Source organism: Coregonus lavaretus, assembly GCF_964263955.1.
Source record: "Coregonus lavaretus genome assembly, chromosome: 2".
NCBI lineage: Eukaryota > Metazoa > Chordata > Actinopteri > Salmoniformes > Salmonidae > Coregonus > Coregonus lavaretus.
In genome coordinates this window covers 38792106-38818869 of record NC_139989.1, presented here as the reverse complement: position 1 = coordinate 38818869, position 26764 = coordinate 38792106, and the positions used below count along the sequence as shown (strand labels likewise).

The 26764-nt window shown below is 43.6% G+C and overlaps 1 protein-coding gene across 1 annotated transcript in view; it reads right to left on the bottom strand.

Annotated features, from left to right (window-relative positions):
* The window catches only part of LOC311145786 (rho-related GTP-binding protein RhoN-like), a 45946-nt gene that overhangs the window by 3249 nt on the left and 15933 nt on the right, over positions 1–26764 (bottom strand). The window contains exons 3-4 of the mRNA XM_084182098.1: positions 21395–21504; positions 18012–18146 (exon numbers count right to left, since the gene is read on the bottom strand). Coding sequence (XP_084038224.1) covers positions 18012–18146; positions 21395–21504 — 245 coding nt within the window. The remainder of the gene's footprint in view (positions 1–18011; positions 18147–21394; positions 21505–26764) is intronic.

The following is a 26764-nucleotide window of genomic DNA, read 5'->3' as shown; positions in this document are numbered from 1 at the left end:
GAAAATCACATTGTATGATTTTTAAGTAATTAATTTGCATTTTATTGCATGACATAAGTATTTGATCACCTACCAACCATTAAGAATTCCGGCTCTCACAGACCTGTTAGTTTTTGTTTAAGAAGCCCTCCTGTTCTCCACTCATTACCTGTATTAACTGCACCTGTTTGAACTCGTTACCTGTATAAAAGACACCTGTCCACACACTCAATCAAACAGACTCCAACCTCTCCACAATGGCCAAGACCAGAGAGCTGTGTAAGGACATCAGGGATAAAATTGTAGACCTGCACAAGGCTGGGATGGGCTACAGGACAATAGGCAAGCAGCTTGGTGAGAAGGCAACAACTGTTGGCGCAATTATTAGAAAATGGAAGAAGTTCAAGATGACGGTCAATCACCCTCGGTCTGGGGCTCCATGCAAGATCTCACCTCGTGGGGCATCAATGATCATGAGGAAGGTGAGGGATCAGCCCAGAACTACATGGCAGGACCTGGTCAATGACCTGAAGAGAGCTGGGACCACAGTCTCAAAGAAAACCATTAGTAACACACTACGCCGTCATGGATTAAAATCCTGCAGTGCACGCAAGGTCCCCCTGCTCAAGCCAGCGCATGTCCAGGCCCGTCTGAAGTTTGCCAATGACCATCTGGATGATCCAGAGGAGGAATGGGAGAAGGTCATGTGGTCTGATGAGACAAAAATAGAGCTTTTCGGTCTAAACTCCACTCGCCGTGTTTGGAGGAAGAAGAAGGATGAGTACAACCCCAAGAACACCATCCCAACCGTGAAGCATGGAGGTGGAAACATCATTCTTTGTGGATGCTTTTCTGCAAAGGGGACAGGACGACTGCACCGTATTGAGGGGAGGATGGATGGGGCCATGTATCGCGAGATCTTGGCCAACAACCTCCTTCCCTCAGTAAGAGCATTGAAGATGGGTCGTGGCTGGGTCTTCCAGCATGACAATGACCCGAAACACACAGCCAGGGCAATGAGTGGAGAACAGGAGGGCTTCTTAAAGAAAAACTAACAGGTCTGTGAGAGCCGGAATTCTTAATGGTTGGTAGGTGATCAAATACTTATGTCATGCAATAAAATGCAAATTAATTACTTAAAAATCATACAATGTGATTTTCTGGATTTTTCTGATATTCCGTCTCTCACAGTTGAAGTGTACCTATGATAAAAATTACAGACCTCTACATGCTTTGTATGTAGGAAAACCTGCAAAATCGGCAGTGTATCAAATACTTGTTCTCCCCACTGTATATGTATGGGAGACTAGAGAGGAGAAACTGCTGCCTGCTTCCCCCCAGGTCCAGTGTTATCAAAGCTCACTGACTGAAAGGATACATTGAACAGATGAAGTTTCAGTTTAGAATTCTATGGTACTGTATTTGCCCTCTCCTCTCTGGCTATCTCTCCTTATTCTGCATTGGATTATGCCTAGTCCGGATTAAGTCTGTTTCCCTGTTTTACTTTGGTTTGTCTTTACACCCAGAGTAGTACGGGGACAGCCTAGCACTAATGCAGTAACAGATGAGAAGGCAGTACAGTACATCTCCAATGGCCCTCTCTGGGGATTACATGCACTCACACACAGATGGGGCCTTTCATAAAGCCTGGTGTGATCTTATCTAGGCTCCTTCCTCACACAGTCACACATATGAAAGGAAACGTCTCTATTAGGTGGAAGCACCGATTTAGAGAAGGAAGGAAGGGAGGGAGGGAGGCGAGAGAGAGAGAGAAAGAGAGAGAGAGAGAGAGAGAGAGAGAGAGAGATTGAGAGCGAGAGAGGGAGATTAAGGAAGGGTGAGAGAGAGCGAGAGGGGGGGGGGGGGGGTTGAGAGAAACGAAGGGAGAGGGAGAGATGGGCCTGACAAGCAGCAAAGCTCTATCAGATTGTGGCCAGATTAGTGTGTATTGTGTGGGGTTCACCCTGTGGTCACCTCGCCTGTGACTCCTCAACTCTGCTACCGGAATTCAATTTGAGATCAACAACAGGATAACAAGCTGGGGGATATTGGATTAGATCAGCAAAAGTTGGTTGTTGGGAGCCTGCCTGGTGCTTGTACAGTATGTGACACAGATTCCCTGGCAATTATAGACAGGTCAGAATAGTACAGTCCAGTAGCTGCCTCGGACAGAAATAGAGTACGACGTAGAACAAAAACAGAATAGCCCTAACATGAGCCTCTGAAACATTGTCCTTGGCAATTTTCCATGAGCTTAATGATATCCCACTCTATCTTTTCTTTGTCTCTTTTATTTACATGCTTAATGTTATTTTTTTGTGTGGCTTTTTTGGTGGGGGATCTGGATTTTGCCCCGTGGCCAGCTCACAGCCAGCCGTGGAAAAGGGCCTCTGTTCCCTGGGCTTTTGTGTGTGTATGGGGGGTGAAACAGCCCCTCTACTCTGTGTATGTCAGACATGGGAGAGCGTTAAAAAGAAACACGCAAAAAGCTGATTATTTCACAGATTTACTGATCTGTTTATCACCCCCTCCCTCATTCCCTCCATCCTACCATGCCCCTGGCTTAGAGGATGTGGCAGCGTGCAATAAAAGGCCTCGTTTATCAAAGTCTGGTTTTCGATTTATTCCGCCTTTTCAAAATCCCTAAATCTGCATGAATATATAATCTCAGGGTAAAATGTGTCTCGCCTCCTGAGACATCAATCCTATACACACCTACCCCCCACCCTGCTACCCCCTAAACCCCCTTTACAATAACCAACCTCCACATCGCTGTCAGCATATTAGAGTCAGAATGCCAACCTCTGCAAAATGTCTGCTTCAGTGTGTTTCTATGTATTGGGTAATATGTATATAACGTATGTGTGCCCTGTTGATATAGCAACTGTGGGTGGATCAATGCTGGGTTAAGGGTTAAAGCGCCTGAGGGAGATTGCAGAACGGCACAAAGTTCTGTACCCAATCTTCAAGGAGAATAGATTAAAAGGGAAGCGTGTAGCTCTCGTAGTCGATAAACTGTATATTGACAACCAAATGTTCCGAGACACAAAGACTACTCCATGGCTATTCTAAAAAGTTCTCATAGAGGAGTCGAATAATGGAACACCCAATACTAGAAAAGCAATAAAATAAAACAATTGTTAAATAAATATAGTACAAGTACACTGTACCTTTCAAGATAGGGAATTATGTGAAATAATTAGTATTCAATTTTCCATTTCTAGTATTTTATAAATGGATAAGATGGCATTAGAAGAAAGGATAACTAGCAAAATAATACATCTTCAAATATAACTAATTGGAACACAAAAATACTCAATCAACATGGTGGAGATAAAAACACAGCAAACAGAAGACACAGAAGGCACAGTGTGTGGGTATGTGTGGATGTATTGTGATGGAAGGTGTGTTGTGTATTTTTTTGTTTGGAAAAGTGTGGCGTTAAGTGAGTGAGAAAGGAAATGGTTGCATATCCCAGAACCAATGTGTGTCTGTGAGCAGTGGTTGTGAGAGAGAGCTTTCAATTTTGTGCAGATGAGGGATATACATTTTAAAATAAAGTATACATCTAATTTTTTATTTTTTATTGTCCTATCATGATGGAACGGTCCCCAACCCTATACCCGAGACACCCACCTGAGCGACCCATACACCAAAGAGAAGTCCCTATCTGTTTTATGGGCCTGCTGTAAGTTACCTATATGCAGCCAAAACAGAAAGATAAATGCGGTCAGAGACCTACTAGAGCAGCACCGCCCCCTCAAGATTCTGAGCCTGCCTGGCAGGGTTGGGCCTACAAAGCCAGAGCCCCCTGATGGGAGAGCATAATATACAAGGAAATTCTCAAAGCTGCTAATGAGAACCTTGACGACCTTGTGCCTAGCCGGTGGGGATTCCGGTGGGGTACCCCCACCCAGGTAGTGGCAGTGCTGGCAACACTGGCTGCAGTAACCCATGGGGAGGGGGTCACACTAAGACAAAACCGTGACTCGTCAGCGAAGAGCACTTTTTGCCAGTCCTGTCTGGTACAGCGACGGTGGGTTTGTACCCATAGGCGACGTTGTTGCCGGTGATGTCTGGTGAGGACCTGCCTTACAACAGGCCTACAAGCCCTCAGTCCAGCCTCTCTCAGCCTATTGTGGACAGTCTGAGCGCTGATGGAGGGATTGTGCGTTCCTGGTGTAACTCGGGCAGTTGTTGTTGCCATCCTGTACCTGTCCCGCAGGTGTGATGTTCGGATGTACCGATCCTGTGCAGGTGTTGTTACACGTGATCTGCCACTGCGAGGACGATCAGCTGTCCATCCTGTCTCCCTGTAGCGCTGTCTTAGGCATCTCACAGTTGGGACATTGCAATTTATTGCCCTGGCCACATCTGCAGTCCTCATGCCTCCTTGCAGCATGCCTAAGGCACGTTCACGCAGATGAGCAGGGACCCTGGGCATCTTTCTTTTGGTGTTTTTCAGAGTCAGTAGAAAGGCATCTTTAGTGTCCTAAGTTTTCATAACTGTGACCTTAATTGCCTACCGTCTGTAAGCTGTTAGTGTCTTAACGACCGTTCCACAGGTGCATGTTCATTAATTATTTATGGTTCATTGAACAAGCATGGGAAACAGTGTTTAAACCCTTTACAATGAAGATCTGTGAAGTTATTTGGATTTTTAAGAATTATCTTTGAAAGACAGGGTGCTGACTTTATTATGATAAATAGATTTGAAACTTGTATCTCATTATGGTAAATGGTGAAATAAGTATAGCCAGTTATAATTGTAATGGCTTAGCAGATCATAAGAAAAGAAGAGTAATATTTACCTGGTTCAAAGAGAAGGAGCAATATTTATAACATCTATTTATAACATCTATTGTTTACAGGAAACTCATTCAACAATTTTAGATGAAGTTGTGTGGAAGGACTGGGAGGGGCGAAATACAGTGGGGAAAAAAAGTATTTAGTCAGCCACCAATTGTGCAAGTTCTCCCACTTAAAAAGATGAGAGAGGCCTGTAATTTTCATCATAGGTACACGTCAACTATGACAGACAAAATGAGAAAAAAATATCCAGAAAATCACATTGTAGGATTTTTAATGAATTTATTTGCAAATAATGGTGGAAAATAAGTATTTGGTCAATAACAAAAGTTTCTCAATACTTTGTTATATACCCTTTGTTGGCAATGACACAGGTCAAACGTTTTCTGTAAGTCTTCACAAGGTTTTCACACACTGTTGCTGGTATTTTGGCCCATTCCTCCATGCAGATCTCCTCTAGAGCAGTGATGTTTTGGGGCTGTCGCTGGGCAACACGGACTTTCAACTCCCTCCAAAGATTTTCTATGGGGTTGAGATCAGGAGACTGGCTAGGCCACTCCAGGACCTTGAAATGCTTCTTACGAAGCCACTCCTTCGTTGCCCGGGCGGTGTGTTTGGGATCATTGTCATGCTGAAAGACCCAGCCACGTTTCATCTTCAATGCCCTTGCTGATGGAAGGAGGTTTTCACTCAAAATCTCACGATACATGGCCCCATTCATTCTTTCCTTTACACGGATCAGTCGTCCTGGTCCCTTTGCAGAAAAACAGCCCCAAAGCATGATGTTTCCACCCCCATGCTTCACAGTAGGTATGGTGTTCTTTGGATGCAACTCAGCATTCTTTGACCTCCAAACACGACGTTGAGTTTTTACCAAAAAGTTCTATTTTGGTTTCATCTGACCATATGACATTCTCCCAATCCTCTTCTGGATCATCCAAATGCACTCTAGCAAACTTCAGACGGGCCTGGACATGTACTGGCTTAAGCAGGGGGACACGTCTGGCACTGCAGGATTTTAGTCCCTGGCGGCGTAGTGTGTTACTGATGGTAGGCTTTGTTACTTTGGTCCCAGCTCTCTGCAGGTCATTCACTAGGTCCCCCCGTGTGGTTCTGGGATTTTTGCTCACCGTTCTTGTGATCATTTTGACCCCACGGGGTGAGATCTTGCATGGAGCCCCAGATCGAGGGAGATTATCAGTGGTCTTGTATCTCTTCCATTTACTAATAATTGCTGCTTGGTCCAGTTATGGTGGGATCTTGTTCCGTGTATGGTTTGTGTCTGTTACCTAGGACTTCACGTATCGTTTTGTTGTTTTGTTTCGTGTGGTGAATCAAATTCAAAGTATGTTCACTCATCACGCTGCGCATTGGTCCACTTCCTCCAACGATCGTGACACCTATGATGAAAATTACAGGCCTCTCTCATCTTTTTAAGTGGGAGAACTTGCACAATTGGTGGCTGACTAAATACTTTTTTCCCCCACTGTATACTTCTCCCATGGACAAAGAAACTCAAAAGGGGTGATGATATTAATTAACAGTCATTTTGATCTGAATTTGCAAATTGTCCAAACAGATCCGCAAGGTAGATGGATGATTTTAAATATGTTATTGGACCATAAAGAGATATGGCTCATTAACCTTTATGGACCAAATAATGATGATCTACGCTTCTTTGAAAATATATATAATAAATGATCAACCCTGCAAGCAATACAAGACTATATTATAATGGTGGGAGATTATAATACTGTTTTAAATACCTCAATGGACCGTAAAGGAAATCACACTACAAACTATCACCCTCATGCTCTTAAGGAAATCATGAATGTCATGGATATTGGAACTAGTGGATATATGGAGGCTTACATATCCTGACCTAGTGAGATATACATGGCGGAGGCTCAATCAAGCTCGTCATCTTGACTTCTTTCTTATGTCATTCTCATTGGCACCAAAAGTTTAAAAAGTGTTGATAGGGGACAGAATGCGGTCGGACCATCAGGTAATTGGCATATACAATACTCTTACTGAATTTCCACGTGGGCGAGGATATTGGATATGTAATCAAAGCCTATTGAATGATAACTTGTTTTTAACTAGAGGAATTTATAACTGAATTTTTCCAACATAACATAGGTACAGCAAATCCCCTTATTGTATGGGACACTTTTAAATGTGCCTTTAGAGGCCATGCAATTCAGTACTCATCTCTAAAACAAAAGCAATTTAGGTGAAAAGAGTTTATACTAACAAAGTAAATAGAAAGTCTAACAGAACAGATAGATAGCAATAAAAACTGTAACATAGAGGCTTAGAATAAGTTAGAGGAAAAACAAAACGAAATGGATGAACTTATTCAAGAAAAATCAAGTGTAATATATTATTTAAAAAATAAAGCAAACTGGATGGAATATGGGGAGAAATGCACCAAATTCTTTTTTAATCTTCAACATAGAAATGCTACCAAAAAGAATTTACTGAAACTGGTTACAAATGACGTAGTCACCCATCATTCACCAAATTATATTTTGAAAGAGGAAGCAAAGTACTTTAAGCATATGTTCTCGTTTCAGTCTTCTCCATCTCCTCTAACCGGAGCTAATTGTATGAATTTTTTTTCTATCGATAATGTAAAATTAACAGCCGTACAGAAAGATTCATGTGAAGGTGAAATTACAGAGGAGGAACTTATGGATGCAATTAAAGCTTTTAAGTCCGGGAAAACTCCAGGGCTGGATGGCATACCAGTTGAGGTGTACCAAACCTTTTTTGATATACTCAGAGGACAGTTATTAGCATGTTTTGTGGTCCTCTGTAGCTCAGCTGGTAGAGCACGGCGCTTGTAACGCCAAGGTAGTGGGTTCGATCCCCGGGACCACCCATACACAAAAAAAATGTATGCACGCATGACTGTAAGTCGCTTTGGATAAAAGCGTCTGCTAAATGGCATATTATTATTATTAACCACTCCTATGTAAATGGTATCCAGAAATCCATGATGTTTTCTTTTAAATTCACAACTTGGATCCCTCCACAGCTTCATAGAGGATCTAGATCATTTTTCTAACCTCTCTGGATTACAACCAAATTATGAGAAGTGAGTGTACTATATTACGTATTGGATCACTAAAAAATACAACTTTTACATTACCATGTAGTTTACCAATAAAATGGTCTGATGGTGATGTGGATATACTCGGAATACATATCCTGGAATAAATAAATTATCTCACTCCAATACATTTTAATAGAAAGTTAGCGAAATAGATAAGATCTTGCTACCATGGAAAGGTAAATACCTGTCTATTTGTGGATAAACCACCCTGATTAACTCTTTAGTAATATCCCAGTTTACCTATTTGCTTATGGTCTTGCCTACACCTAGCGAACAGTTTTTTAAATTATATGAGAAAAAAATATTCCATTTTATTTGGAACGGCAAGCCACACAAAATTAAACAAGCCTATTTATATAATGAATATGAATTCGGAGGGCAGAAATTATGAAATATTAAAGCATTAGACCTCTCACTAAAGGCTTCAGTCATACAAAAGTTATACTTAAATCCGAACTGGTTCTCTAGCAAATTAGTAAGAATGTCTCACCCTATGTTCAAGAATGGCCTTTTTCCCTTTATTCAGATTACAACCTCTCACTTTCAGTTATTTGAAAAGGAAATCATCTCCCAAATATCGCTATTTTAAAAACAAGCAATAGAAAGTTGGTTGCAATTTCAATTTAGTCCACCAGAAAGGACAGAACAAATAATGCAACAAATATTGTGGTTAAACTCAAATATACTAATTGATTAAAAAAACATTATCTTTTGAAAAAACGTTTCAAAAAGGTATAATTTTCGTAAATGATATCATAGGTAGGACTGGTGGCGTTATGTTGCACATGCAGCTAACAAAAACATATGGAAATGTCTGCTATACCCAAAATTACAACCAAATAATTGCAGCATTACCGCAAAAATGGAAGAGGAAAGTGGAAGGGGGAAAAAGTAAGGAACTAGTCTGTCGGCCCTGCATTAAAGACCATAATTGGTTAAAGAAAATTGTGATAAATAAAAAAGTATATCCGTTTCATTTAAGGACCAAAAAATTGACAACCGTGCCATATAGATTGCAAAATAGTTGGGAAGAGATTTCTGACGTACCAATTCCATGGCACATGGTTTATGAACTGATACGCAAAACGACGCTGGATTTAAAACTTAGAATTTTTCAATTAAAATTATTATACAAAATTCTTGCAACCAATAGAATGTTATTTATATGGGGGGGGGGGTACAACCTTCCCAGCTCTGCAGATGTTGCTGCGAAGAGACGGAATCATTAGATCATTTGTTTTGGTACTGTCCATATGTAGCTTGTTTTTGGTCACAGGTCCAGGAATGGCTGAAGAATTGCTACAGTGGGGAGAACAAGTATTTGATACACTGCTGATTTTGCAGGTTTTACTACTTACAAAGCATGTAGAGGTCTGTAATTTTTATCATAGGTACACTTCAACTGTGAGAGACGGAATCTAAAACAAAAATCCAGAAAATCACATTGCATGATTTTTAAGTAATTAATTTGCATTTTATTGCATGACATAAGTATTTGATCACCTACCAACCATTAAGAATTCCGGCTCTCACAGACCTGTTAGTTTTTGTTTAAGAAGCCCTCCTGTTCTCCACTCATTACCTGTATTAACTGCACCTGTTTGAACTCGTTACCTGTATAAAAGACACCTGTCCACACACTCAATCAAACAGACTCCAACCTCTCCACAATGGCCAAGACCAGAGAGCTGTGTAAGGACATCAGGGATAAAATTGTAGACCTGCACAAGGCTGGGATGGGCTACAGGACAATAGGCAAGCAGCTTGGTGAGAAGGCAACAACTGTTGGCGCCATTATTAGAAAATGGAAGAAGTTCAAGATGACGGTCAATCACCCTCGGTCTAGGGCTCCATGCAAGATCTCACCTCGTGGGGCATCAATGATCATGAGGAAGGTGAGGGATCAGCCCAGAACTACACGGCAGGACCTGGTCAATGACCTGAAGAGAGCTGGGACCACAGTCTCAAAGAAAACCATTAATAACATACTATGCCGTCATGGATTAAAATCCTGCAGCGCACGCAAGGTCCCCCTGCTCAAGCCAGCGCATGTCCAGGCCCGTCTGAAGTTTGCCAATGACCATCTGGATGATCCAGAGGAGGAATGGGAGAAGGTCATGTGGTCTGATGAGACAAAAATATATATTTTTGGTCTAAACTCCACTCGCCGTGTTTGGAGGAAGAAGAAGGATGAGTACAACCCCAAGAACACCATCCAAACCGTGAAGCATGGAGGTGGAAACATCATTCTTTGGGGATGCTTTTCTGCAAAGCGGATAGGACGACTGCACCGTATTGAGGGGAGGATGGATGGGGCCATGTATTGCGAGATCTTGGCCAACAACCTCCTACCCTCAGTAAGAGCATTGAAGATGGGTCGTGGCTGGGTCTTCCAGCATGACAACGACCCGAAACACACAGCCAGGGCAACTAAGGAGTGGCTCCGTAAGAAGCATCTCAAGGTCCTGGAGTGGCCTAGCCAGTCTCCAGACCTGAACCCAATAGAAAATCTTTGGAGGGAGCTGAAAGTCCGAATTGCCCAGCGACAGCCCCGAAACCTGAAGGATCTGGAGAAGGTCTGTATGGAGGAGTGGGCCAAATTCCCTGCTGCAGTGTGTGCAAACCTGTTCAAGACCTACAGGAAACGTATGATCTCTGTAATTGCAAAGAAAGGTTTCTGTACCAAATATTAAGTTCTGCTTTTCTGATGTATCAAATACTTATGTCATGCAAAAAAATTCAAATTAATTACTTAAACATCATACAATGTGATTTTCTGGATTTTTGTTTTAGATTCCGTCTCTCGCAGTTGAAGTGTACCTATGATAAACATTACAGACCTCTACATGCTTTGTAAGTAGGAAAACCTGCAGAATCGGCAGTGTATCAAATACTTGTTCTCCCCACTGTACATACATATATACATACATATATATACGTACACTTTATTACTTTATAACCCTACCACCCCTCCCCTAATTGGAGTAAACTAGTGAACAACAACGCTTAGGCCTCTACTTCCAGCTTATACATACTATATACATTTTATGGACACAGTCTATTTTACAATAGTTATATTTTATTTGTTTATACTCCTGTCCTTCTTCTACCCTCAACCTCTCCCATCTATTTCTGATGTTCATCCGGTTTGATTTCTATTTGCCATATCTTTCCAATCAAATCAAATCAAATTGTATTTGTCACATACACATGTTTAGCAGATAGTATTATGGGTGTAGCGAAATGCTTGTGCTTCTAGCTCCGACAGTGTAGTAATATCTAACAAGTAATATCTAACAATTTCACAACATATACCAATACACACAAATCTATGTAAGGAATGGAATTTAAGAATATATACATATATGGAAAGCAATGACAGAGCGGCATAGACTAAGATACAGTAGAATATTATAGAATACAGTATTACATATGAGATGAGTAGTGCAAGATATGTGAACATTATTAAAGTGACTAGTGTTCCATTTCTTAAAGCTGTGCTCTTTCACAAAAGTTCTTAACCTATAACCTATATACATTTTACGGACACAGTATGTTTTACATTAGTTACCTTATTGTTATTAGTTGATATTAGTCCCAACCTTCAGCTCCATTCAACCCTCCCATCTATCTCTTAACACCATCCATATTGGATTTCTATTTGCCATATATTTTAAAACTGTGCTGTGATGTTTCACAAAAGTTCTGAACCTTTCTATTCTCATTGTTTCTACATATTGTAAATTGAAAATAAACATTTTTGCTGAAAGTATGATTATATTATTGATCGATTGACAATGACTTTTCAGATCACCCAGTAGTGCTATCTGCAGGGTTAACTCCAGGTAAATATACAGTGGGGAGAACAAGTATTTGATACACTGCCAATTTTGCAGGTTATCCTACTTACAAAGCATGTAGAGGTCTTTTTATCATAGGTACACTTCAACTGTGAGAGACAGAATCTAAAACAAAAATCCAGAAAATCACATTGTATGATTTTTAAGTAATTCATTTGCATTTTATTGCATGACATAAGTATTTGACACATCAGAAAAGCAGAACTTACTATTTGGTACAGAAACCTTTGTTTGCAATTACAGAGATCATACGTTTCCTGTAGGTCTGGACCAGGTTTGCACACACTGCAGCAGGTAATTTGGCCCACTCCTCCATACAGACCTTCTCCAGATCCTTCAGGTTTCGGGGCTGTCGCTGGGCAATACGGACTTCCAGCTCCCTCCAAAGATTTTCTATTGGGTTCAGGTCTGGAGACTGGCTAGGCCACTCCAGGACCTTGAGATGCTTCTTACGGAGCCACTCCTTAGTTGCCCTGGCTGTGTGTTTCGGGTCGTTGTCATGCTGGAAGACCCAGCCACGACCCATCTTCAATGCTTTTACTGAGGGTAGGAGGTTGTTGGCCAAGATCTCGCGATACATGGCCCCATCCATCCTCCCCTCAATACGGTGCAGTCGTCCTGTCCCCTTTGCAGAAAAGCATCCCCAAAGAATGATGTTTCCACCTCTATGCTTCACGGTTGGGATGGTGTTCTTGGGGTTGTACCCATCCTTCTTCTTCCTCCAAACACGGCGAGTGGAGTTTAGACCAAAAAGCTCTATTTTTGTCTCATCAGACCACATTACCTTCTCCCATTCCTCCTCTGGATCATCCAGATGGTCATTGGCAAACTTCAGACGGGCCTGGACATGCGCTGGCTTGAGCAGGGGGACCTTGCGTGCGCTGCAGGATTTTAATCCATGACGGCATAGTGTGTTACTAATGGTTTTCTTTGAGACTGTGGTCCCAGCTCTCTTCAGGTCATTGACCAGGTCCTGCCGTGTAGTTCTGGGCTGATCCCTCACCTTCCTCATGATCATTGATGCCCCACGAGGTGAGATCTTGCATGGAGCCTCAGACCGAGGGTGATTGACCGTCATCTTGAACTTCTTCCATTTTCTAATAATTGCGCCAACAGTTGTTGCCTTCTCACCAAGCTGCTTGCCTATTGTCCTGTAGCTCATCCCAGCCTTGTGCAGGTCTACAATTTTATCCCCGATGTCCTTACACAGCTCTCTGGTCTTGGCCATTGTGGAGAGGTTGGAGTCTGTTTGATTGAGTGTGTGGACAGGTGTCTTTTATACAGGTAACGAGTTCAAACAGGTGCAGTTAATACAGGTAATGAGTGGAGAACAGGAGGGCTTCTTAAACAAAAACTAACAGGTCTGTGAGAGCTGGAATTCTTACTGGTTGGTAGGTGATCAAATACAGTGGGGGAAAAAAGTATTTAGTCAGCCACCAATTGTGCAAGTTCTCCCACTTAAAAATATGAGAGAGGCCTGTAACTTTGACAGACAAATTGAGATTTTTTTTCACCAGAAAATCACATTGTAGGATTTTTAATGAATTTATTTGCAAATTATGGTGGAAAATAAGTATTTGGTCACCTACAAACAAGCAAGATTTCTGGCTCTCACAGACCTGTAACTTCTTCTTTAAGAGGCTCCTCTGTCCTCCACTCGTTACCTGTATTAATAGCACCTGTTTGAACTTGTTATCAGTATAAAAGACACCTGTCCACAACCTCAAACAGTCACACTCCAAACTCCACTATGGCCAAGACCAAAGAGCTGTCAAAGGACACCAGAAACAAAATTGTAGACCTGCACCAGGCTGGGAAGACTGAATCTGCAATAGGTAAGCAGCTTGGTTTGAAGAAATCAACTGTGGGAGCAATTATTAGGAAATGGAAGATATACAAGACCACTGATAATCTCCCTCGATCTGGGGCTCCACGCAAGATCTCACCCCGTGGGGTCAAAATGATCACAAAAACGGTGAGCAAAAATCTCAGAACCACACGGGGGGACCTAGTGAATGACCTGCAGAGAGCTGGGACCAAAGTAACAAAGCCTACCATCAGTAACACACTACGCCGCCAGGGACTCAAATCCTGCAGTGCCAGACGTGTCCCCCTGCTTAAGCCAGTACATGTCCAGGCCCGTCTGAAGTTTGCTAGAGTGCATTTGGATGATCCAGAAGAGTATTGGGAGAATGTCATATGGTCAGATGAAACCAAAATAGAACTTTTTGGTAAAAACTCAACTCGTCGTGTTTGGAGGACAAAGAATGCTGAGTTGCATCCAAAGAACACCATACCTACTGTGAAGCATGGGGGTGGAAACATCATGCTTTGGGGCTGTTTTTCTGCAAAGGGACCAGGACGACTGATCCGTGTAAAGGAAAGAATGAATGGGGCCATGTATCGTGAGATTTTGAGTGAAAACCTCCTTCCATCAGCAAGGGCATTGAAGATGAAACATGGCTGGGTCTTTCAGCATGACAATGATCCCAAACACACCGCCCGGGCAACGAAGGAGTGGCTTCGTAAGAAGCATTTCAAGGTCCTGGAGTGGCCTAGCCAGTCTCCAGATCTCAACCCCATAGAAAATCTTTGGAGGGAGTTGAAAGTCCGTGTTGCCCAGCGACAGCCCCAAAACATCACTGCTCTAGAGGAGATCTGCATGGAGGAATGGGCCAAAATACCAGCAACAATGTGTGAAAACCTTGTGAAGACTTACAGAAAACGTTTGACCTGTGTCATTGCCAACAAAGGGTATATAACAAAGTATTGAGAAACTTTTGTTATTGACCAAATACTTATTTTCCACCATAATTTGCAAATAAATTCATAAAAAATCCTACAATGTGATTGTCTGGAATTGTTTTTCTCATTTTGTCTGTCATAGTTGACATGTACCTATGATGAAAATTACAGGCCTCTCTCATCTTTTTAAGTGGGAGAACTTGCACAATTGGTGGCTGACTAAATACTTTTTTTCCCCACTGTACTTATGTCATGCAATAAAATGCAAATGAATTACTTAAAAATCATACAATGTGATTTTCTGGATTTTTGTTTTAGATTCCGTCTCTCACAGTTGAAGTGTACCTATGATAAAAATTACAGACCTCTACATGCTTTGTAAGTAGGAAAACCTGCAAAATCAGCAGTGTATCAAATACTTGTTCTCCCCACTGTATGTATGTACACTACCGGTGAAAAGTTTTAGAACACCTACTCATTCAAGGGTTTTTCTTCATTTCTACTATTTTCTACATTGTAGAATAATCGTAAAGACATCAAAACTATGAAATAACACATATGGAATCATGTAGTAACCAAAAAAGTGTTAAACAAATCAAAATGTATTTTATATTTGAGATTCTTCAAATAGCCACCCCTTGCCTTGATGACAGCTTTGCACACTCTTGGCATTCTCTCAACCTTGTTAAAACATATAGGCGTATGGGCTAGGCTACATGAGGTGTGTGACTATGATTCGAACAAGTAGCAAAAAAAAGGCTGTTTCTTATGCAGGGCATCATTCACAAGTGATAATATATTATTCAAAAGTGATAGGCTAATATGGTCACCCATCAGACTATTCTTGATTTAATCTTGTCTTTACATATACTAAATAATATACACTAACGTTCATAAGTTTGGGGTCACTTAGAAATGTCCTTGTTTTCTAAAGAAAAGCAATTTTTTTGTCCATTAAAAGAACATAAAATTGATCAGAAATACAGTGTAGACATTGTTAATGTTGTAAATGGCTATTGTAACTGGAAACTGCAGATTTTTTATGGAATATCTACATAGGCATACAGAGGCCCATTATCAGCAACCATCAGTCCTGTGTTCCAATGGCACGTTGTGTTTGCTAATCCAAGTTTATCATTTTAAAAGGCTAATTGATCATTAGAAAACACTTTTGCAATTATGTTAGCACAGCTGAAAACTGTTGTGCTGATTAAAGAAGCAATAAAACTGGCCTTCTTGAGACTAGTTGAGTATCTGGAGCATTAGCAATTGTGGGTTCGATTACAGAATCAAAATGGAAAGAAACAAATAACCTTCTTCTGAAAATCGTTAGTCTATTCTTGTTCTGAGAAATGAAGGCTGTTCCATGCGAGAAATTGCCAAGAAACTGAAGATCTCATACAACGCTGTGTACTACTCCCTTCACAGAACAGCGCAAACTGGCTCTAACCAGAATAGAAAGAGGAGTGGGAAGCCCTGGTGCACAACTGAGCAAGAGGACAAATAAATTTGTGTCTAGTTTGAGAAACAGACACCGCACAGGTCCTCAACTGGCAGCTTCATTAAATAGTACCCGCAAAACCCCAGTCTCAACGTCAACAGTGAAGAGGTGACTTCGGGATGCTGACCTTCTAGGCAGAGTTGCAAAGAAAAAGCCATATCTCAGACTGGCCATTAAAAAGAAAAGATTAAGATGGGCAAAGGAACACAGACACTGGACAGAGGAAGATTGGAAAAAAAGTGTTATGGATAGATTAATCGAAGTTTGAGGTGTTCGGATCACAAAGAAGAACATTTGTGAGACGCAGACCAAATGAAAAGATGTTGGAGGAGTCAAATGAAAAGATGCTGGAGGAGTGCTTGATGCCATCTTTCAAGCATGGTGGAGCATGGTCTGGGGGTGCTTTGGTGGTGGTAAAGTGGGAGATTTGAACAGGGTAAAAGGGATCTTGAAGAAGGAAGGCTATCACTCCACTTTGCAACACCATGCCATGCCCCGTGGACGGCGCTTGATTGGAGCCAATTTCCTCCTACAACAGGACTATGACCAAAAGCACAGCTCCAAACTATGCAATAACTATTTAGGGAAGAAGCAGTCAGCTGGTATTCTGTCTATAATGGAGTGGCCAGCACAGTCACCGGATCTCAACCCTATTGAGCTGTTGTGGGAGCAGCTTGACCGTATGGTACGTAAGAAGTGCCCATCAAGCCAATCCAACTTGTGGGAGATGCTTCAGGAAACATGGGGTGAAATCTCTTCAGATTACCTCAACAAATTTACAACTAGAATGCCAAAGATCTGCAAGGCTGTAATTGCTGCAAATGGAGGATTCTTTGACGAAAGCAAAGTTTGAAGGACACAATTATTATTTCTATTAAAAATCATTATTTCTAACCTTGTCAATGACTACATTTCCTATGCATTTTGCTAGATTTCCTATTCAAATTCATTTAATGTATGTTTTCATGGAAAACAAGGACATTTCTAAGTGACCCCAAACTTTTGAACTGTAGAGTATGTGTGAGATTTGTTTTGATTTAGGATGGACCATTATCATGCACCTGTTTCGAAACAGGGGCAGCGGGAAAAAATACATGTCATCTATGCACTTAAATAGCGAATGGAGGACGCTTTTCCTGTGGTTTATTTTCATGCCAGCCAGGTAGGCTATACTCCTGTTGTAAATATAAGCAATGTGCTTAATATTAGGAAAGTTGAGAAATAAATATAGTAGGCCTAGCCTATAGAGAGCTGATGGGATCCTCCTCTTTTTAATAGCGGCCATCACTCTGTTTTCTCCCGCAATTGCATAGCCTATAGAAATGTTGCGCAACATGAGCTCATGGGCTCTCATGAAGTGTTTGATTCGATTTTTGATTACATTTGCATTCATGTCAGAGCGATTAGAGGGACAATAGAGTGCTGAGTATCAGGCAGTTAGCAAGTTTGGTAGGCTAGTAATGACCACCAGCAGCATCAGAGCTTGGAGAAGCCTAATCACCGTGACTAAACGGTCATGTGGAATTTGACTGCCTTCATGACTCGTGACCGCCAGTGTGGCGGTAATACGGTCACCGCAACAGCCCTACTCCTGAGACATCAATCCTATACACACCTACCCCCCACCCTCCTACCCCCTAAACCCCCTTTACAATAACCAACCTCCACATCGCTGTCAGCATATTAGAGTCAGAACGCCAACCTCTGCAAAATGTCTGCTTCAGTGTGTTTCTATGTATTAGGTAATATGTACATAATCTATGTGTGCCCTGTTGATATAGCAACTGTGGGTGGCTACATCAATGCTGGGTTAAGGGTTAAATCTAGTTTGACAATGGGTTGGCTCTATCTCTCTCTTCTGCCGTGGGTGTCTCATTATACCTCGATTGGTTTCTCATTCTCTTTTTTAAAGATCTCCTTCCTGCTGTATGTTTTTCTCTCACGCTTTCATTTCTTCATCCCTCCATCCTTTCCCCCTCCTCTTCCCTCTGCTCACCTGTTCGTGTGTGACGGGGATGAGGCGTTGCTTGGACAGCTCTCTCAAGGTGCTGACGTCTGTCCTCATGTCCAGCTTACAACCCACCAGAACCACCTTGGCATTGGGACAGAACTCCTGGGTCTCCCCCTGCCACTGTGGGATGGACACACAGACAGGAGCATGTTAACAAAGACACATAAAGAGAGAGGCAGACAGACAGACATACAGACAGGCAGAGGTTAACATATAGACAGAAAGAGAGGTAGACATACAGTTCAGACCTAGTAGAAATACTGTATATGTGAAATACTTGTTTTTGCCCGGTACAATTATGGAACCAATGGAATAGTTCCAAAAGTGCAAATTCCAAACCAACTCAAGCACACCTCAATTGGATCGAGGTCAGTATTTGATCCAGGTCACGCACGCACGCACGCACGCACGCACGGACGGACGGACGGACGGACGGACGGACAGACAGACAGACAGACAGACAGACAGACAGACAGACAGACAGACAGACAGACAGACAGACAGACAGACAGACAGACAGACAGACAGACAGACAGACAGACAGACAGACAGACAGACAGACAGACAGACAGACAGACAGACAGACAGACAGACAGACAGACAGACAGACAGACAGACAGACAGACAGACAGACAGGCAGAGGTTAACATATAGACAGAAAGAGAGGTAGACATACAGTTCAGACCTAGTAGAAATACTGTATATGTGAAATACTTGTTTTTGCCCGGTACAATTATGGAACCAATGGAATAGTTCCAAAAGTGCAAATTCCAAACCAACTCAAGCACACCTCAATTGGATCGAGGTCAGTATTTGATCCAGGTCACGGACGGACGGACGGACGCACGGACAGACGCACGCACGCACGGACGGACGGACGGACGGACAGACAGACAGACAGACAGACAGACAGACAGACAGACAGACAGACAGACAGACAGACAGACAGACAGACAGACAGACAGACAGACAGACAGACAGACAGACAGACAGACAGACAGACAGACAGACAGACAGACAGACAGACAGACAGACAGACAGACAGACAGACAGACAGACAGACACAGAGAGAGAGAGAGAGAGAGAGAGAGAGAGAGAGAGAGAGAGAGAGAGAGAGCATCAGTAAATAGCCAGCAGCGCTCATCAGTCAGGTCACCTCACCAGCAGGACATTCCTATGGAACAGTGGAATGACTCCACAGAGAGGACCTTTACATTCTCTGGCCCAAACTACCCTGACCCGCAATCCCCAGGACTCTACCCAGGCCACTCAGCTCATAGAGGCGGGAGGTTGACCCTGGCCCCCGTTAACCAAAGAGGATTAACCTTTTATTTGTCTCACCTAAATCTCTCTGTAATAGACATTCAGTTATCTCATTAGTCTAAATGAATGTAAATGAATGACTTTGCTTTCGTGGTCTCCCTGTGAGACTTCTGTTCAGTACCCTGTGTATTTGTGTGAGTCTCCCAGCTTCATTCAGTTAGATGACTATGCAGATCTATGATTAGATCTCAGAGGAATCTAGCATTTCACAATAATAGGGAAACTGTTTTAATTAAATCAGTGCTCTAAATTCTCTTTGCCAATTGAGTGGTTTGGATAAGGCTTAGTAGTCCACTAGAAACGGAGGAGAGAGATTTCTGTGTGATATAATGCAACGGTATGAGATTCATTTCATTTCTTTCCACTCTCTGGCTTGAGTCAATAGAGCTATTTTAGATAGAGTACAGAACAGAAAACCCTGTGCAGTCCAGTTAAAACAATAATAATAATAATAATATGCCATTTAGCAGACGCTTTTATCCAAAGCGACTTACAGTCATGTGTACATACATTTTTGTGTATGGGTGGTCCCGGGGATCGAACCCACTACCTTGGCGTTACAAGCGCCATGCTCTACCAGTTGAGCTACAGAGGACCACACAACACAAAACAACACCCTGTGAGATTAAATGTCATCATTCAGACTCAGCTGGAAAAACACTGTCCCTCCCTCCTGCCACACAAATACCAAATAACACACCCCAAAACATCCACCATGTCTGAATTCATCCAGGAGCCACATGCAGAACACAGGGGTGTGCAGCCATCCATCAAGAGTTAAACAACCTTTGACCCCCAATGCTCTACCCCCATCTCTTCAATACCATCCAATCACGTTGCACCCCCATTCTCAATTCCCTCCCGCTCCTGTCATCTGATGACCTTGGTGACAGGCAAGGTCACAGAGGTCAAGAGTCTAATTTGGGACGGTGATTGGGCAACAGGTTTCCATGAGCCCCAGGTTTTAAAAATTACCGGGGCGACAGCTAGGGGTCAGGGGGTCATGGCAACCCCTACCAGGGGATTCATGGGAAAACCAAAAGCCATGTCGACAGACAGGGCCACTGAGCCCTGAAACTGAGACGGGTGGGTAGAACCAAGCTGTTGTGTGGGTTAGGTCTACAGAGCCTGTGGGTGGGGAGTGTTTTACCAGCTCCCCCCAGACCACTAAACATGTCAACAGAGCCGCCGTGGGAATGTCTTTACAATGTCCTGAGCTCACAGGAGGAGACCTTCAAAGGGACGTGCCACACATGGCCTCAAGATGGAGGACTACTGAGAGACCGCTGAGGGCCACCAAGCCTGGTTCACATGGCACAAACACACACACATTACACATATACAACAGTCATAACAAACACACTTACTGACACACACAAACTCTCTCATAAGCCTGAGAATAGCTGTAAAACATTCCCATGACCACATTTCACCACCACACCTCCACACCTTACCACACTCTCGTTGGTTTGCTTCCCAAGCCAAGTATCAACATATCACACCCAAAAGCCACCATAAAAACGTTAACTACCAGCATCTGTCCTGGCTTCTCATTTAATATGAAACTCGCATAAATACCTAGATTCACATAAATACTCTGTCTCCTTCTTAAACAGCTGCTCTTCGATTGGTTGCTGCATAGCTAATCTGCCATTGCTGGAGCTCCACTCCAAATCCCACCCCAACCGGGCTCCAAGGCCTCCTCTCATTCTCCAGTCTGACCTCCCTTTCTTATAGGGGTCAGGGGTCAAGTAGCCCTGCTTGTTTCATGGAGATAAAGGGGGTTAGCTCTTACCCCCATCGTGATTTACTCTATTGTTGATGGGTCAGAATGTGTGCTGGCTATAGATAGCATGGGAACTCTATCTGAGACGTGAAGTAAGAAAAGTTTGGATGAGAATGTTAATAAACCATGTTCTCTCTAGTCAGGGCATGATGGTTATATACCCTGGTTGTGACTGGCCAGTGAGGAGGAGGAAGAGGAGGAGGAGGAGTTGGAGGAGGGTGAGGAAAAGGAGGAAGAGGAGGAGGAGGAAGATACTGACCTTCTTCAGGACACTGTCCAGAGTCTCTGGGCGACTGATGTCAAAGCAGATGAGCACAGCGTCTGAGTCAGGATAGGCCAACGGCCGCACGTTGTCATAATACGAGGAACCTGCGGACACACAGACACACATACAGTTAGTCCCTGTCAGTACACTATCCCTTTACCTCATTTAACCCAGATCATTCAAATAGAATGTGAACGGTTGGCAGCCTCTGCTAATCCCATAGACACATGTACACCCTCAGCTTAGGAGGTGGTAGAGGGGTAGGCAGGGGCATTGTGATAAGCACACACACATGTGAACTGTGGTCGGCAGAGGAGCTAGGTCCTTGTGCACATCCCAAATGACAAATGGTTGCGGGTACAAAGGGCAAAGCGCTTTCTCGCTCTCTCTTTCTCTGTCGCTCTTGAGAGTTCTCTCTCTCACACACACACACACACACACTCTCTCTCTCTCTCTCTCTTTCTTTTCTGTACCTTCATCCGTTTTGGAGGCAGAGTGGCACCACAGCAGAACAGCAACCACTCCATTCCCCCTCTCTCCTCTCTCCCATTCCCTAACTCCATTTCCCCTCTCTCCTCTCTCCCATTCCCCTACTGCTCTCATTAGGAGGTTCGTAAAACTCCCTGGGCTCCGAGGGATCCTGTCTGGGGATGTGGCTGTGGTCCCATCCTGGCTCCCCTGAGATATAGGCAACACAAGCCTACATCACTCTAGAGCATGGGAACAGAAACTTTTTGGAATGGACACAAGGAATCTGACTCTGCTATTGCTTTTCTTAGGAGACAGACTGGCTTGATTTGAACCTGAAATGTCAACTGAATTGCCACCTAGTTAGAGCAGTAGAAGCCTACACTATACAAACAGCCTGTACCTGATGTCTGGCATGTAGAGTAGTGTGATGTTAACATTGTTACTGTACTCAGGGATGGCCTCAACATAATGCCATGGCAGGCTGTTGAAGCAGCACAGGCTTTCTGCGCCAGTGAACTGGGCTGGACACAATGGTAGTAGCGCCTGTTTTAGCAGGGCTATGTTCTCTTTGTTTGTGGTGGAATGAGGCCTGCACAATGGCTGCACGCGGTCCATAGCCCGACCCATTCAGCTAGCCGCCCTGCCCTGACCTGAGCCATCACCTCACAGGACAATGCAACAGGCACCCTGTCCTAAAGGGTCAAAGGCTGTTACACTTCAGTGAGAGAGAATGTGCATGTGCGAGGGTTGGCCTTTGTACGCTTGAGATTACGAGTGCATAGGAAGGAAGCTTTACAAATGTCTTCTTTTTCATATAACCATTGAAAAGTTGTTTCAAAATTTGTTAGACGTTCATTCATTTAGCTTCTGCAGCCAGAGTTCACTCTTCCTGTTTCTCCTGTTCTCCTTTTCAACAGAGCAACAGAGTAACACAGAACAGAGCGACATCTCAAATACAAACAATGGGGTCCCAGACAGAGCCAGGGAGTGTATCTCAGAGAAGAAGCAGTCCTCACAGCAGCAGGAAGTCAGTCATTTGGAAACTATCACTGTTAGACCCTATTAGAGACTTATTAACACAGTCACAAGATTACTGCTGAGAGAGCTGTGCTCAGACACACACACTCACGTACATATGCACACATGTCCACGTACATATGCACACATGTCCAAAGTGAGAATGGCTGGGTCTTGGGGGATCAATCAGTCAATCCTACAGATCAACATGATTGACAGGTGACGGCACGGCAGGCCTAGTCACAGAACCTCAGAGCGACAGAGCAACAGAGGAGCCACCTCAGCACTTTTACAAAGTCAGAAAAGTCCTCTGAGAGAAAGAAGGGGGAGGGAGGGAGAAAAGGAGGGAGGAGGAAAAGTGCTGTGTGTAAAAAACCCCAGAGCAGACACAAATAAAAGCCAATCACCATAACCACCATCATCAGCAGCAGCAGGAGGAGGAGAGATGCAGTTTTCCTCAATCGTAAAATTCCTCAGCGGCTCTTGCCAAAGACGAGGCCCCCCTTTCACAGTTTCATGGGTGCTATACGGTGGAGTTGGGGGGTGTGAGGTGCAGAGAAGTGTGTGTGTGTGTGTGGGGGGTGGGGGGGGGGGTGGGGGGGGGTGGGGGGGGGTGGGTGCTGCTGTGCAGATGGGTAATGAAAGTGTTGGACGGGACAGAACAAAAAAAGAGGTATAGGACCGTTACAAGAGGAGAGAAGGTTGGGCTCACGCCGTTGGCTGTGAGATAGAACAAAAGGTCAATTGAATTCCAGTCAGGGAGGAGGGACAAGATAGATGGGGCAGGAGGGGGGAGGGGTACAGGCAGAACCTGGCCCAGCCCACTCAGGACTGGCACTGCCAAACCAAACCTGCCCCTCGATGCCAGGGACGGGCATAAAACACCCCAAACAAAATGCCTACCGTTAACATTAGCCTGATTCAGCACTAGCCACCTCCGACAGGAAGAAAGGATGGCTGTCTTTATGTCCACTGTACTAATTACAGAGAAGAAGAGGCATGGCAGAAGGAAAGGGCCTCTTCGTCTGAATGGAGGATACAGAGAAGCCAAGAGGCCAGCCTTCTCAAAGGCCCTTAACATCCCAAGGGACTTACAGTATAGTAGTAGGATACAGGCACAGACTCACTGGAGCGCTAACACACATACTATTCAGGCCTAAAGGCCTCTGCTATGACTTCATTTAAGCCTTGAGGGACTGTTAAGTCCCTGGATTTAATTCTGAGCAAGGGAGTGCTGCCACAAAGAGATATGCGCAATGACTTCCTGATCAGACTGTATTGTGATGAGATACAGTAATTATATTGTTCATGTTTTAGGAACTTTTATAACAAGTCAGTCTGTGCTGGAAAAATAAATCATGATATAAGCCTCGATTGTTGATGCCGCGAATAGGGACGACACTGTCCAACTTTCCTACCAGTTTTTGAGAGAAAATGACTTCATCACGTATAATGCCTGTTTTGGGTAAAGGTATCAAAACATATTTGTATATAATTTAATTTGTGTGTTGAAGAACTATATTGTACCATTACCAGTACAATTACGCCACATTGAACTGGGATATGTCTGGTTACTTGTGGAGACATGAATCATGGTTAAAGGGTTTTTGCTGGGTGCAGGAGCAGCTGAGAAAGAGGCCATTGTAATGGCTTCCAGCAAAGAGACGGGGAAAGAGCAGCCTTTGCCCAGAAGTCGTCTAATGAGCATACGGCAGGGAGTCCACAGCAACAAACACAGGCTGATTAGACCACACACACACACACACACACACACAGACACAGATGCAGACGCCCACATTCTCAAAAACAGTGACTGATGCATACTGTGCTGGGTCCATAGAAACAGTAGAATCAAACTAGCTACAGCCCATACACACAAACACTCAAATATACAAATGTGCTCACACATACCCACTCTCTATTTCTCTCTAACACCCACAGCTGTTTTCCCCTTTAATACCACCTTCAAAGAGCAGCAAAACATTTCAACTTGTGCTGACTGAGTATCATAGCAACCTGCAGCGATGCAAATGGCTTCTTTGTGCAGCCCTGAAAGGAGGTAAGAGACGGAGGGAGCGAGAGAGCAGGGGAACGAGGGAGAGGGGAAAAGAGAGCGAGGACGGAGTGTATCCGCAAGGAGCTGATGCATTGATGGCAAAGAGGTAACCAAGAGGAGAAGGGGAGGGAGGAAGAGGAGAGGAAAGCGAGGGGGATTGAGGCTCTTGGTCCTATAAGTGGTTGAGAGGACATTAGAGCTTTCACTGCAGATGTCCAGAGTCTTTAGTAATGGGTAGGTTTGGCCTCTAGCCTTCCACTCAAGCAAACCTCATGCTCGAAAAACATTGCTTACAGAGAGAGAAAAACACTATGTCTTGCCAGACCGGACACATTTAGAGAGGGCTTGTACTGCAGGCTAGTAGATGCCACTCCAGGACGTTATTTAGTGCATCTAGAAACAATATCCTTTCATCATGTTGTACAAAGGATTCTGCTGGGTTGGTCTCTTTCCCCTCCATTAGTTCTAAGGTTTGAGCACTGTGGGTGTTGTACTTTTCCCAGTCTGACACACACACACCGATAAAGAATCTGGTGGTCTGGAATAGAGTGTGCTATGTCAGGTTTTCAAAGGCTCTAAAGCGCAGGTGGGACAGTGGAGGTGACAGCGGGTTAAATGGCAATTAACCCCCCCCCCCAGTCTGTGGTCCCCTCACCAAGGATATTGATCAAAGCTATACTGGCTCCCTCTCTCTTCCTCTTTCTCTTTCTCTCTCTGGAGGAAATAGAGCCTTTGAAGGGTGATGGCTAAGCCCCGGTGCAAGGATCTGACTCAAAGCCCCACTGTAGTGGAGTTAATGCCTGTGTCTCTCCCACTTGCAGGTTCAAAAGCAGGGCTGTCTGCTGACAGAGCAGGCAGGGGACAGAGGGGGACGTGGCCGCCAGCCGAGAGCTGGATTACTGTCTGTCTTCTCTGAGCCTCTGGGGATATGGAGATGAAGCCTCCTCTTTTTCTCTTCTCACCTCTCCTCTCCTCCCTCTCTGCATTTCATCTCTCTCTCTCTCTCTCTCTCTCTCTCTCTCTCTCTCTCTCTCTCTCTCTCTCTCTCTCTCTCTCTCTCTCTCTCTCTCTCTCTCTCTCTCTCTCTCTCTCTCTCTCTCTCTCTCTCTCTCTCTCTCTCTCTCTCTCTCTCTCTCTCTCTCTCTCTCTCTCTCTCTCTCTCTCTCTCTCTCTCTCTCTCTCTCTCTCTCTCTCTCTCTCTCTCTCTCTCTCTCTATATATATATTTGTTTCTGTCTCTGTCTAGACTAAGCTGTGTTGCTTTCTGTCACTCTCTCCCACCTTCTTTGTCTCACTATGGCTCTCTGTACAGTGCCTTGCAAAAGTATTCATCCCCCTTGGTGTTTTTCCTATTTTGTTGCATTACAACCTGTAATTTAAATAGATTTTTATTTCGATTTCATGTAATGGACATACACAAATAGTCCAAATTGGTGAAGTAAAAATTATACAAAATAAATAACGGAAAAGTGGTGCGTGCATATGTATTCACCCCCTTTGCTATGAAGCCCCTAAGAAAGATCAGGTGCGACCAATTACCTACAGAAGTCACAAAATTAGTTAAATAAAGTCCACCTGTGTGCAATCTAAGTGTTACATGATCTCAGTATATATACACATGTTCTGAAAGGCCCCAGAGTCTGCAACACCACTAAGCAAGGGGCACCACCAAGCAAGCGGCACCATGAAGACCAAGGAGCTCTCCAAACAGGTCAGGGACAAAGTTGTGGAGAAGTACAGATCAGGGTTGGGTTATAAAAAAATATCAGAAACTTCCCACAGAGCACCATTAAATCCATTATTAAAAAATGGAAAGAATAT